The following is a 15,144-nucleotide window of genomic DNA, read 5'->3' as shown; positions in this document are numbered from 1 at the left end:
CCCTGAGTATAGGACCAAGGCAGGTTCTCACAAAGACAGTCACAGCAGTGTGTGTAGAAGTGTGTCTGTGGAGCAGAGATTTTACATTTTCATTTTTGGAAAACGTGACACTGGCAGAAGCTCTTAGCCTTCCCTGGGACCCAACTGAAAAGAATGTATTTCGAAAAGGCCAAGATAAAAACAGCTAGCCAGCAGGCTGTCTGCATAGGTTCCAAAAGGTTAAAAGACATGAATATTTCCTTCCTAGAAACATCCCTTCTGACTGCTAATAAGCCTGTAGCTTTTATAGCTGCACTTACCATCAGTCTTTCAGCAGGAAGGGATACTACTGTGCAAAGTTTTCTGGTTCTTTTACCTTTGGGAGTTGAATGCTTTGAGCCACTCATTGATATAGTTCCTTAAAGAGCTTATTCACTAACAGTTTCCATTAGCCATCTCTGTGCCAGCTCTTGCTGCCCTTGGAACCAGAAACTTCCATTGCTGTAGCTATCGACAAAGTCATCACAGAGCATAAATCAGACATACAGAAAACAGAGGGCTAGAGACAAAAGGTTCAGCTTTTCCCAAATGTAATATAGTGGGGAGCTTGTCCATTATATTTTAAAAATGGGTCCAACACCGATGCTATATTTAAAAAGGAAGATGCTAAAGGAGGTGCCCAGATCTCGCTCTCTACAGATTTCGTCTGTGATGTATTTTTGCTGATCTGGGTAGGATTTTTAACACATGAAGGAGCCAGCCAGACTATGGCTACTTGGCAGGGAGAACCCATCTTTAGGTCCACTGAGGTCTTTGTGGCATCCATATTAAATTCTGAAACTGAAAGCCAGTGACCTTGTTAACCAAAAGGAGCAGTTAGATTAGGGATGGTGCAGATGACATAAGGTGTCAAAAGGGAAGAACAGGGCATAAGAATTATCTATCCTTAAACGGGAGGACTTATACATGGGCTGAAAACATTTCCAACTTCTGAGCTTCACAATATGCTGTCTATCATTTACAGCAGCAGTTGAAATGGTTTAGCACAGAACTGATGAAGACCCCGATGGGTAAGTGAAAACTTGATCGTGAGTCTACAGCCAGTTTGAGGGACGATAGGCTAATCCACAGGGAAAAGATTATAGATCTTGATGCAGAAAAAAGATTATTTATTACCAACAATATGATGAGCTAATGTTTCCCAAATGTACCTTCCAAATACCAGAGCTGAATTGATGGCTCACAGCTAGGATTTTTCTGAACCCTGAAGATGTACAAACATACACCTAATGTTCTGTACATAATTCAAGGGCAAGGATGGAGAGGGAGAAATATTTAGGTTCTGTCATCCCCAAATGTACACTGCCTGTTTATAGCCATGCATGAGACAGAGTGCCCAAGAGACAGGCACATAAAAATAGCACCTGCAGCACAGAGCAACACAGCCCTTTGGGATATTCTACAGCAGGGAGAGCTGAAAGGAAGGCAGGCCCAGTAAACCTCTGTGGTTCCATAGACATTGATAAGTGATTCTGACTACACTGAAAAATAACTGTTACAAAGAAGACAAATGTGCCAGTCTAGGCTTCTGCTAGCAGTGAAACACTTATTTGCCACAGTTACTAACTGTACAATAATCATGTGGAGCCCAGACCCTGTTTCGAGCCAGCCACACCACAATTGATTACAAACTGGACCTAAACACAAGCAGTTTATACCAAGAAAGTGATGAAATCCACACCACAGGCTGCTGAGGAAATCTTCCAACTCATCACAATGCTATGCAGGCAGTAAGAGCATATCCTTTAGCCACTCAAAAGCAGTAAGCAATTTCAGGGCACCTTCTCTTTAATATATAATTTTATTTCTGGTTATAGAAACAAAATGCTAAGAGGAGACGCAATGCTCCTCAACCACATACATCAATTTAAGATAATAGATAACAGAACAGGTAAAATAAATGAAAAAAATAGTAGAAATTTAAAACTTTGTTATAGCTTTAAAATATTAATGTTTTGATACATTAGAAATCACATTCAGATCTCAAGTTACCTTTAAAAAAAGTATGGCTCCTTATAAAAAATACTGGATCCCATTTGACACAAACATGCAGGCCCCACCCTTGGATGTTGCATTCCCACACCTTCCCCTTCCTTGGTGAACACAGCCCTCTCCCCACCATCCCAATTTGTACCCACATACTCTGTAGTTGCAGACTGTTTCACAGATGGCAACACTTGCAACATAACCAGGAGAGAAGCTGAAATTCACATCCAATGCCACAGACCTAGCTTTTCCACTTTAGAGATACAACCTGCTTTTTAAAGCACTGATTAATAAACTGGTCATGAAAAATACTTTCTGTATCAGAAAGTACTCTAGAAAAGGTTATGGCAGGAGATGTCTTCTCTGGCCAAGAACAGAAGCCAAAATGCAAACAAAGCTACATCCCACCCATACCATTCTCTCAACTAAGTGCCAAACTGCAATGCGGAGGGGGCAAGGTTCTGTCCATATCAACCCATTGAGATATTCTGGGGCCTACTCTCTCTTATACATATCACTCCCCCTACCCCCGCCCAACATGCAGGAATAAACTCTCACAGTCTTGGTTAGAGATTTAACAGTTTTCTATTAGATCTTCAAAATTTGAACAGATTTTATTGCCTTCTTACTGGTTATTTGGTGTTTCTTATAGTTACTGTTGAGATTAATTAAGATTGGGTTTTCTGCATGTGTAATACAATTGCCTGATCCTTCTGAAACAGCTCTTAACACTACTCTGGAAACTACTGATATTAAATTACACATCCTCTCTTAAAGCTTGCATTTCCTGGCAGTCTGGAGAACTCTCGTCTCATCAGGATAAAGAGCGCTACAGTAGCAATCAAAAAAGTAGTACAGCTTTGCCATTCTGTAGTATTTTCAAGTACACTTTTACATTTTTTCCTGCTCTTTTTCATAAAGTCTCTTCAAAAGTACTACTACTCTGGTTCCCTGTGACTGCAGGAACATTTTGGGGCGGGGGGGAATCAACAGAAAAAGGGTGCTCAAGTTTATACTAACTCCTTCACTGTTGGACCCAGTTGTGTATGTCAGCAGCCTGTCCACTTCAAAAGTGTAGCACTTTAGTCAGTGTAACATAGGATCTTCTACACCAGATTTTTAGCAGTGAGGCAGAGATCGGGAAGGGGATTTGCATTTTTCTACTTCAATGGTTTTTAACCTGGGGTCTGCAAACTATGTCTAAGATTTCCAAAGGGGTCCACACCTCCATTCAAAAATTTTTTTAGGGGCCCACAAATGAAAACCACTGTTCTGCTTATCTAAATCCTTTCTTCCAGCCAGTCCTAGAAAATATTCTGACACTGCATCTGTTTTTTAATGATGGTTCTGCTTTTGAGAGTTTTCAGTGAAGCCAAATGGAGTGCAAGAAGTCACATGACTTATCCTAGGTCATATGAGTAAGCAGCTGAAGCCCACACTAACCCCCAGAATGCTGACTCCCAAGGGCCTTTGCTGTAACCTTTAGGTCATGTCTGGAGAGGGTATGGAGCAAGAACCATAATATACAGAGGGTCAAATTTGGATTTCACAGTGGCTTTTCTCCATTCAGGAAGAAGAAACACAGTGGTTTCTTTCACTGCCCACAGCACCATGGCTACTCCCTTTTGAACAACCTTCAGCCCAAATGATCCTCCCAAGAAAATCAACCACCAGATGCTGATACCAGCAGAAATCTAGGAGAAGCTTGTATTCTAGGTCCTCACAGAAATGCAGTGAAATATTACTTAAGAGACCTCACAGAAGCCGCTTTTTTCTGGCTCCCTAATGCTATGAGTAACCTTGGTAAGGCCAAAATAAGTCAAAATTCATCTCAAGGCAAGTCCAATAACCTCAGTGGAGTTATGCTAGCAATGAATTTGGCATACTCAGGAGAGGGAAAGGAGGAATTCTAATTGCATGCATATTTTTATTAGATATATTTTATCTAAGAGAGCCTACGCCTCAAGCTGGTGGGAGGAGCATCATCAAAGAATGAGACAGGCTGCACCACCTCCGAATACCATAGCAGCCAGCCACAAAGCAGCACTTAAACTTGTCAAGAGCATGTTTCCTTCTTGACTGCAGGTTTTGTGCAGAGATTCAAATGCAGATGTTTGGGGAGTGGGAATCAAAGAGAATGAAGAGATGGGTAGAAAGAATATGCCACAGAGAGAGAGAGAGACACACACACTGATTAGCCTAGTATCCTACATCATTGTCTTTGGGAAGGTAATATCCTATACTACACAAGATGCTAAAGTGACCAGCCGGGGGAACCTCCATTCTTGGGGGATCCCAATTCTAAACCTTTTGGTAATTCAAAGCAGATGGGAAAACTGAACATGATGCAGATAAAGCTCACCTTTCTGCCTGCGTACTTCATTTCCAATTTATGTGGAGGTGTTTCCATTATGTACAGGGCAGAATGAGAATGTGTAAGGATCTTGGGGCCTGGTTTTCTCAAACCATGGCTGGGAGACAGCTTGAATCCCTTTCATTCTCTAATTCTTATTAGTGCCATTTGGGGTCTTCCCTGCCAATAGAACAGCTTGTGCTGCTGCTGCTACAGAGTTTCCCAGTATTGTGCCAGAAGTGAGACTCATCCCAGAGGGAGAGTGGACTCCTAAACTGGCCCTTGTGCCCCATAAGCGGAATGAATCTGCGGGCTCAAGCTACACCTCTGCAGGCAGCTCCCAACTCTGTACTAAAATAGGGATATCATTCTACAAGAATTAGCGCCTGCAGTTGGAATTTACTAATATATCTACGTAAAGTACCATTTACACTCTTAACCAAAGGGAATAGTCATGGACCATTATTATATATATACATACACACACACACACAAATAAATAAAATTTATACTTACATAGATCTAAATTAATACTCTGAAAAAAGTATTTTTAAAAGGGTTGTTTCTTAGATGTCATTCTCCTTGTGATGTGCCACTTTGGAAGCTGGGGAGTGGATTCAGCACAATAGCCCTCTTAGGCCCTAGCTCATACGCTATAGTGGTAAGTAAAGTCTATAGTTCCATAGCTGTAAGGAAACATCCTGCCATTCATGCTGAAAGGTCTCATACACTGTAGTTAAAAATGAAATAGCACCCACAAAGAGGATTTGTATTTGTCATCTTTTTAACTTAGATAAATAGTCAAATCTTTAAAAAAAAATAAATTAAAAATGGTGCTCCTGGCAAGAGTCCAAAGCCTGCCCAAAGTTTATTCACCCCACAGCAAATGTTTACAGCCACATTACAACACCGTGGGAAAAAAAACAAAAACAAAAACAGAATCTTAATGGAAAAACACCATCATGGCCAGATGTTTGCCACTACTAGTGGTGCTAGGTGCATATGATGCAACACCCACACACACATTATCCTGAATATAACCCACCTACTGAAGAGAATGACTTTTGACCTAACCAGAAACAGTCATTAGACAGCTACGTTTAATGGGGGAAACTTCCCTGCAAAGTCACAGCTACATTTTGGTCAGCATGAGGCTATGCAAATGGTTTAAGATCTTGTATGTACAAAGAAGTGTGCGTCTCATCCCTAGTAGCTCAGCAAATCTCACACTAGACAATCTTGTAATCAGATTTCCTGCAGCACAACACTCTTCAGATGGCTTCATTGCATTTTACACAGTACAGCAGTAGTGTATGCTAGAGATACAGCAGCTTTAAAAGGAATTTTTTATTTTTTTTTTTACTCAGAAACAAAAGTCACACAACTGATTTATTTTGTCCAACTGCAGCAACAAGAGTTGGACATAGTCTTCCCACACACAGACCTTTAAACCAGGGCATATAAATGAGCATTTAGGTCAGAGGCTCATTGAAATTGAATTAACTACTGCAGAAGAAAAAACAGTGTTGGGGAGAGCAGAAATGGGAGATGGCTCATGGCCTGGATGCCAACAAAGATTGTTGCTGCATGTTCACGAACATTCACAAAGCAAAGGATCAGTATGCTGCATAATAATGGCAAATCTACAAAGCTGGTCATGTCTCTTTTACAGACTGGTTCTTAATGCCCAACTCCGGTTTATTAGCAGCAGGTTTAAGAAACCTAGGAGAATTCAATTAAATAAAAAAGGCTCCTAGTATATATATTATATATATAAAAAATCTAATGTAAAGCTGCACATAGAACTGAAGCCACTATTTGATTAAACAAGCCAGGGCATGGCTTAAGCATTTCTAAAGCTGGCCAAGGTACCCAACACTGCTTCCTGCTCATCACACCGCAAGCCAGAACAGCTCAGCAGAGAGGGACAAATTAGAGTCCATCTGCACAACTGACACCGTCAGAACCTTTACAATTCCCTATGCTGCAACTCACAACTATCCAGCATAGTTTGTTGCCTGGGACACTGCATATCAGACAAAGATGTGAACAATCCCCACCTGAGGATGTAATCATTCAAACACAGGGCTGGGTTTAAATGAGCAACTTCTGGTCACAAAGAAAAACAGGCAAAAGTTAAAACCAGATTTATAATTTAATTCCTTTCACTATATCTGCCATCCAACTTCCATGGACATAGCTATGGCAGAAAGTTCTTTTCTTCCGTTTTCCTCGCATTCTAATATTCAGGTACATGCTACAGTACATCAACGGTGCTAAGGGTCTCCTTGGGGGCAAAAACTCCCATGAACTCAGAGGTAACGCTATAGCTCCAGCCTGAACATGTCCAGTTGACCTAGTGAACCATGTTCCACATCACACTACATGCCAGTTAAGGTCAGCAGCTCTCACTTTGGTAGATTTGAGTCCCCAACCTTAAAATGATTTAATAATGAAATAGTAAAATAAAGAAAAGGGTTATGGAAGCGGACTCTGAATTGCAGTTGTCTCTCTAGGTCACTCCATACATGCATTGAGGAGTCGGGCATCTAATTGGGGTACGTGCAAAATCAAATTAACAGTTGCTACTCATATTCAGTAGTTTATTAGATAATGTAGTAACTGGCAGCTAATTTCTAAAAGACAAAAAATTGAAACATGGCAGAATTTTATTATAAGCTGGTCAACATGATCCCTGTCCAAGTTCCCCTCAAGGCCTGTGGTTCCCAAATGTGTTATCATTTAGTCTTCTCCCAGCCTTGTGTTGCACAGCCTTCAATGTAAGTGCTCTGTCTTTACCAAAGACTAAACATGCTGCCTCCTACAGCTCGCCCAGTCTCTCTGGCCCAGAAAAATGGGACTGAGCTAGAGCCATGAACTTTGCTCCCACATATGGGCAGTGTGATGGGCTATCACTGAATCAGACCAAACTGACACCACTTTGAAAGGGTCCCTATATCAGATCAAATTCACCCCAATATGGGCATTTTGCTTTTACAAATACGCTTTTACAAAGCCAAGATCAAGAGAAACGTGAATTTACAATACCACCAGTGGACTAAAACCAAGAACAATCCCTTGCAGTGTTTGCAACCCAGGCATCACGCTAGCAGTGCATTTGTGAAAGGAGCTATAAACTGCCTAGAAATCAAAGTAAAACTGATTCATCTCTCATCATTGTCCAAGCTCAGAAAAATGCAAAAAGGAAACAGTGAAAAGTCACTAGATTTAATTTTTTTTTCAGTTTTAGATTATCCCAAGGTATGGGTTATAGCAGATAAAGGAACTTACAAAAAAAAAGTATGGTACAACCTTCATTAGTCAAATATTGTGAGAGATGCTCAATAATTTCAGATAACGGAAGTTTTGGGGAAAATCATCAAGGGTTTTTTCAATACAATTAATAGATGAAGGGGGATATGACCCTGTTCTGGACAATTGGGAGTTTCCGATAATCAAACTTAAATGTTCCTTTAGTTGAAGACCTTACTCTGTATCCTTATCCCAGCTGTTTCCATAGTCATTTATAAATACTCGAGAGAGAAAGCCTCTCTAATCCTGTGTAGAACGTGTGGTGTGGCTTACCTAGCAACTGGAAGAAACAAGAAAAAACGGGCTGAAATGCAAACAGACTTTTTAAAAGTTTCAACAGAAAAATTCATTTAATTTTTTTTAATGTTGCAACCTTACACAAAAATTAGTAGCTCCCATTTTCAAATAGAAAGGGGAGTTTAAAAGGCAGATACAGTTTTTTGTATGATTCCTGGGAATTCTTTGGGGATAACATTTTCTTAGTTTCAAGTCAATCACTAAAACATATTCAATATCATTCTGCAAAGGTAACCCAAGTATGGGAGGTCACATTCAAGTACGCCAGAATGTAGGAGCACCTTCACATAGACGGGGGGGGAGGAGGGAGAGGGTGACAATGAAATGGCCACTTGTAATTCAAATGACCTTGGAGTTGCACTGGATTCCATCTCCAAGGATACCTGCGGAAGCCAAGGGACAGCACAATTATCACAGTCATCTGAAAAGCAACAGAGATTTGGTGCGAAAATGTAGGAGAATTCATGGGAGTAGGCCTGGGCCTGACAGTCACTAGCAACAAACCACCCCAAAAGGGGAGGTTGTTAAAAGAAAAGAGAGAGCATCCGTTGTTTTCAATACAGCATCAGTTGGAGTGTGCAGGGAAAATACTCTCCAATGAAATCACTTTAAACTAGAAAAGAAGAGTCAACAAGCCTCAAACTCAGATATGGATTCAGTCCATCTTATCACCAAAACATTTCCAGGCCAAGTTTTGCATTCCAATAACCAAGAACACCACAACTCTTTTCCTCCATACTGGTTATACCCCATCAGCGGAGTGTGGACTATGATTAGTAACACAAAGGGGAAAAGACAGCAAGAGAGAGGATCACCACTACAAGAATTTAGGTTATCAATACATATTTCATTTAGAAATTATAGCTATGAAGTTGCAAGCATGGAATGGTGGATAACTTTATCACCACTAACTGAACAGCAGACACAGATAGGGACGTGATGGAAATAATGACTATTTTAGTTATTGATTTCTTAAGTTTGTTTACAAACTGGATTTTAATATATGGCTATTCCAATCCAATACGGTTTGTTTTAATAAAGCTGGATATTTTCCTAAACTTAGTTTTTAGTGTGTGTAAACAGGACAAATTTATCTTACTCATGCATTTAAGTTTCCCTTTTTACTTACTTACTTACTGATAAAGGGTTGAAAAAGCATGTAACAGGGAAGAAAACTTGCTTCTGGCTTTGCAACAATCTTGCTTTGGCAGGGATGGATTAGATAACATATTAGGTTGTTTCAATCGCCAGTACCTATAATTTGCCCTTTTTAAGAGGAAATTCTGCAGAGGAATTTTCATTAGTAACTGCAGTGTTTTAGCTGAGCAGCTTTCTAGAACTGGCAGCATGCTAGAGAACCACTCGAGAGGCCTGACAGTAGGTATAAATACTCTTATCAGCTGCTGGAAATAAGGAAGGAGAACACTTTTCCATAGGCTCTACAGGATTTGGGGTAAGAAGTGCTATTTTTCCTAGTGTGGATCCAACACTAGCCAAGCGCCAACTAAAAGGCTGGCAAAGAAGGGTTAATTCATAAGTGGCATGGCTGCTTCCTAGAATGGAAGGTGAATGCACCAGACTGGTGAGGGATGACGTAGAAAACACTACTTGGATAAACTAAAGATTCTGGGGTTTTACAGGTTCACTGGTTCCACTTGCAACTCGAGATAAGTACACTCGATTATCTTCAACTAGCAGCTTGGCCAGCAGGTGTTCTGAGCCACAAAGGAGAGGCTGGAAAATGTTACACTGCCCTGAATGCTGGAGGGGCAAATATGTCCACTTTAAAATCTATAATCTATAACCCAACAACTGATCTGTGGAAACACTCACCTGCTGTAAGTCTACAAGTCTCCATTGATTTCAATGGATCTATGATTTAAGGCAGCTTATGGTATGGTCCTATTTATGCACATTTTCAAGGAGAAGCAATGCAAACAATATTTTTCATTTGTCAGTCATCCAGCATTTGCTCACCTGACCTGTTACAAGACTTAAAAAGCCTGTCTTAAACAAAGGATTCCCAGCCTCATAGTTCTTTCTGGGGGTTTGCTGAAATTCAAAGTACCATTCACGTGATGTTACTGACGGGCTGTAGGGGCACAAACAAATTGTGCTGCACTCTCATCGCTGTGCTCTATTTCTGAGTCTCTGCTAATAGTCTCCTCTTAGCATCACGGCTTTGAGCAAACCGTTACATCAGCTGACTACTGTCAAAAAACCAGACTTAGCCACCAAGAATAGGTGCAAAGTTGCTGATTGGCCGACTGTGACTATTAGGCAAATTACAACAGCCGCCACTAGATTTCAGAAATCAATTCAATGCACTAAAATCCAGAGAATCTGTCCACTCACTGCCACCAACGTACAGATAAATTAGAATGGTCAAGCTGTAGATGCACTGCTGTCTTCAAGGCTGTCTGTTCCTCTAAAGGTGTAACCCTAAACCATGTCCCCCAGGAATTTTCTCCTCTTTGGAAACCAAGAAATTTGTTTTTGCTCAGCTTTCATACAGAAAGTGGATCTCAGTCACAGGGAATAGGACTTGGGAAAGAGAAAGAAAACCTAGAAGAGAAGTAGTGTCACCTGTTTACAGTTAGCCATTACTACTATATTTGTCTCCTCCCTAAGATGCTAGAAGAAATGAATCAGCTCTGCTCTGCTCCTTAACACCCGTGAACTGCCACGTGTACAGCATATGAATGGTCTCATTTGCTCTATCTTGAGGAAATCCGTCCCATTAAAAGTTCCACCCTGAGCTTGCTGCTCACTGCACTCTGCTCCATAACAGCATTGTCAGTTTGGATTTAACAGCAAGATGACAACACTGCACTGCATCAGTGGATGCAGAAAGGACAGACAGATCCCTAAAAAGAAGACACATGCTCCATCATTGCTAGCTTACTTTTCTCATTTCCAAAGCTATCAGGATCTTTAAGTTAAGAAATGTCTTTGGTGTTTAGACAGAAGACAGCAGAAGGGGTTGTATAATAAAAACTACAACTGATTAACTGGAGGCTGAAAGAGGGTCATTCTGCACAGCATCTACTCCCCAACTGCTTCAGGTGTCTCAGAAATCGGTAGGGATACTGGGTCTGCACTGAACTTTTTAGTACATTATGAAAAGAACATGATTTAATCCAACTGCTGAATTAAAAACAAATATATGTTTAAAAGGAAATTATCTTGACTACTGGCCAGTCCCAAATGCAATTGACTCCTGGTCCTTTGTCTAACTATATCATTGGGAGGCACGGGGTGGAGAGCAAAGGAAAACTTCAAAATCCTGTTTTAAAAACAGTAGTTGCCAGTTTTCATGTAGAAAATGTGAGGCCTCTGTTCTTTTGGTTTGCATTAGTTTATGAGATTCATTCTCAAATACTGTCTTTAATCCCCACTGCCCCTCACCCCAGAAATTTACACTCACTGTCTCAGCTTCACACCATGGGACACCTGCTGAAATCTACTTCCAAGTTTCAATCTGGTGCTGGACTGTTGACCTTAAGCCATTTGGTCTTCAGGCCAGAGGGTCGTACTGCCAGAAAGGACTGACAACCACTGATGCAGAAGGCTAACCATATGCCCCTTGGGTTCACAGGAAAGGTGATGGTAGTTTCATTCTAGGATGTTATGAATAAACCATACTGCCCCAGAAGCAGGGGGACATATGAACAACTAGAAAACCAAATATATACAGAACCTTTCAAAGATGCCGTTTTCTCACATGTTCAGTCACTATGATTTTCGGCTGTGAATTCAGAAGCGGATGATGAATAACTGAGAAATCAGTGTGAGGACAACCCACCCCTTTTTGTTTTTTTTTTCTTTTCTTTAAAAGAAATAGATTAATGCTGCTCGTCCATCTTCTCACTTTCCCTCAAAGGGAATGGACAGAAACCATATTTTGAAGATCCATCTGGTTGAGCCCTGTAGCTCCCCCTCCCAAATCCCCATATAAACAAACATGAATATATGGATCTTTTGCAGGAGTGAGTTTGTTTAAAAAAACAACAACAACTGCCTTTCCCCCCCGTTTGGTATCATGTTACTTTAATGCTGTTCCTACGAGAAGCTGCACCCATCCTTCTAAATCTTCTTGGGTGGCCCTTTTCAATGGTCATATGTTTTGAAGCTCTGAGAGGCAGAATAGCAAGCCATCAGAGATGATCAGCCTTCTTCCCAGAGAGCAGATGTATGTGTGATACATTCCTTTAGATGCTGAACTGTAACTCCCATCCCAAAGGGAAGGAGATTTAAAAAAAAAATAAAAAATCCCAGCAGTCATACAATCAGTTGTCTGTATTTTTTTTTTTTTTTAATCTAAAAAGAGGAAAAATATCCCATAAGTAAAGGCAGAACTGAGTTCCAGGTACAGGTAGTTGGGAGGATTTTTCTCTTTCTTTTTGGCACCTCGAGATTCTAAGAACTGTTGTTGACCTGCCCTTTAAATATAATTTTAAAAAGAGCTCGTAATTCCCTAAATTTCAAGCTGTTGTTACAGTTGTGGTTTTTCTTTTCTTTGAAAACTGCTTTCGAGGCTCATGCCGCTGCCCCACCTATATTCCTACTATCCTCCCACCGATTCGTCATTCACTGGTTGCCTGTCCTTGCGGTGCTGTGGATGTGATGACTCCAGTTTGAGCCTGGACTGCTCCGCTGGGCTCTTCCATCCGGGGTTTTTTTACATCTGGCTCACCCGAGGGTGCTGCAGGGTCTTCAGCTGCTGCCTCGCATATCCGGCTGACCACAACGGGAGTGGATGAGCTAGCCTGGGCTGCAAGGAGTTGTAGCGGATTTGTGAGAGCTGGGAAGTGGGAGAGAAAAAAATTTTAATTCAGCGAAAAATCTAAACAACAACATTTGTAGGTCTAGAAAAGACAGAAGTAAATCATACTGGAGATATGCAACTGTCATCTTCAGATGTGCTTTACAAACATTAATGAACTTTTTCTGAATTTAACTCCTATGTGAATTTAAGAGCATTAATTCTTGCTCTTCCCTAGCACCTTCCATTGAAAGTTCTCAAAATGCTTTACACCTCATTTCATAAATAAACCTGAACACCAATGAGCTAAGGAATTGTCTCCAGCTGGGAAAGCTCCTACTCTTGTGTTTTAACCCCTAACCCATAACTGAAAAATTCTGCATCCATGGACTATGAGACTGAAGCTCATTACTTACTGCATGGAGCACCACAATCAAAAGCTTCTCCCAAGCTGCCATACCAGCATGCCTTAAGTCTGACCTGGACGGACCACTGCTAGGCGCATGTGGGTAGTTTAGTCTCCATGGCCCATTCAGAGCTGGGCGCCTCTACTGAGATTGCCAACAAGAAACCCAATGCCCTGTCTACTGGGAACTGGATTACAACCAGAATATTAATGTGGGAGGTAGATCAGTATTATATCGATTTTACAGGTGAGAAACTGAGGCAAAGAGGTTAAATGACTTACCTCAGACCACAGAGGGAGTCCCTGTCAGAGCTGAGATTAGAACCCAGGAGTTCCTGGCTCCCTGCCCTGTTCTTCAAGAACTAGACAAAAACTCTCACAATAGTAAAGAAATGGGAAATAAGGTAACCCTACTTTCAGTTTACGAAGTCTCAAGAGTTCTGTTATTGAGTAGAAATTACTTCAGTTTAAAGTCACAGCAACAGAATATGCTTATACCTTAGCAAAAGCGTAAAATAGCTTCACAGTGATAAAGACGGCCAAACCGTGAGGGACATCAACATGGTAAGAGTTAACAATACAGGAGTGTCCACTGCTAGCAGCACCAAAAAAGAGCACAGGGATAAGTAGTAATGGAAGCAGAACAATGTCCTTCAGAGTCCAGTTAACTACACCAGGCAATTGAGAAGAATGCCATGCACCGGTAAGGTCAAGAGGATGAGAAAAGAGAAGACTGTCAGGGTTGGATGAGAGAAACCCACTGACCACTATTCAGAAAAGCCATGTCAGTTTTCTAAGAGGAGAAAACCCCAGACTGGGAAACAAATGTTAAAAACCGAGACAGCCTAAGGAAAGAAACTATGTTTTTCAGCTGCGCATAGTGAACTTCGTCAGAAAGATACAAGCTCTGCATCCTCTGCAGAGAGAATCTAGCACCACTTAAACTGGAAAGCTGTGGTGTCATCGGAAGGATTCTAATCACATCTGATTACAAAAAAGAGTAAGACGAATTTTAGTGATTTCGAGTGCCTTAAACATAAATGAAGAATAATTAGCAATCAAATGTCCTACTCTGCATCAGTCTCATGCTACTGCAGGATAATATCAGCTCCATGTATTTATCCATCTATTCTTATTTAGCAGTTTTATATCTCTAAGTCGTTACAACTACTCATTTACCTTATCCAGTAATGGAAAAATGTAAACTACGTAGAACTTTGATGGGAAAGGTTTTAATTAAAGAAAAAAAAAGAAAGTGGTGGGAAGCCTTCATCCAGCAGTGGACTAAAACAAAAAAATAATCACTCATAGGACAACCCAAAAAACGCTGTAACAAAGCCAACACAAATTCAGACAAAGTCTTCCGCTCTGACTGCCCGTAAGAGTCAGGGTGGAGGTGCTGGGACTCTTCTGATTTCACAAGAAGGGAAGGCAATAACTCGAAGTGATAGGGTTCTGCCACCACCAGTCATTACCCTGTCATTGCCTAACCTGATCTTAAAAATGTTCAAAACACCCGTCAGGGATGGTCTAGCTAATACTTAGACTTGTCTTGAATGCATGGGACTGGACTAGAAGACCTCTCAAAGTCCCTTCCAGTCCTATGGTTCTATGTTGTTAAAGATGGTAGAGCTTTTTCCCCCACAGAGGCAAATGACCAGAACTGGAGGTGGAAGAGAAAGAACGGAGCAAGGACTTAGAGCACTAAAGCTGGGGGAGAAAAACTTTTGTTATTTAGTGGTGCAAAATGTTGCACAATACACATCTTACACACACATTTCAAACTGGATGTATGGGGAAACTTGTATGTCAGGACCTATGTGTAGTATAACTGTAGAGTTTGCAGTGCATGTGAAACAACATCAGGTGATCGAGTGCACAGCCATAGAGGAAAGCCAGGGCCGGCTTTAGGAAGTGCGGGGCCCAATTCGAACAGTTTTGAGCGGGCCCCAGCAGGGATGACTAAAAAAAAAAAATTAAAAAAAC

At 41.0% G+C, this 15,144-nt stretch overlaps 1 protein-coding gene and 1 long non-coding RNA gene across 2 annotated transcripts in view; one reads left to right on the top strand and one right to left on the bottom strand.

The window, feature by feature from the left end:
• Positions 1-1,001: 1,001 nt before the first annotated feature.
• Positions 1,002-12,394, top strand: LOC115658318. Its single transcript, XR_004002238.1, has 2 exons — positions 1,002-1,049; positions 3,596-12,394. It is a non-coding gene; the product is annotated as an uncharacterized LOC115658318 (long non-coding RNA).
• FOXK1 (forkhead box K1) overlaps positions 11,472-15,144 on the bottom strand; it is a 75,838-nt gene continuing 72,165 nt past the window's right edge. The window contains exon 9 of the mRNA XM_030577020.1: positions 11,472-12,791. Within this exon, the coding sequence (XP_030432880.1) occupies positions 12,574-12,791 (218 nt within the window). The 3' untranslated portion in view covers positions 11,472-12,573. The remainder of the gene's footprint in view (positions 12,792-15,144) is intronic.

This window comes from Gopherus evgoodei, chromosome 10 (genome assembly GCF_007399415.2).
Source record: "Gopherus evgoodei ecotype Sinaloan lineage chromosome 10, rGopEvg1_v1.p, whole genome shotgun sequence".
NCBI lineage: Eukaryota > Metazoa > Chordata > Testudines > Testudinidae > Gopherus > Gopherus evgoodei.
The sequence above is the reverse complement of the archived record's forward strand: the minus strand, read 5'-3'. Positions and strand labels throughout refer to the sequence as shown.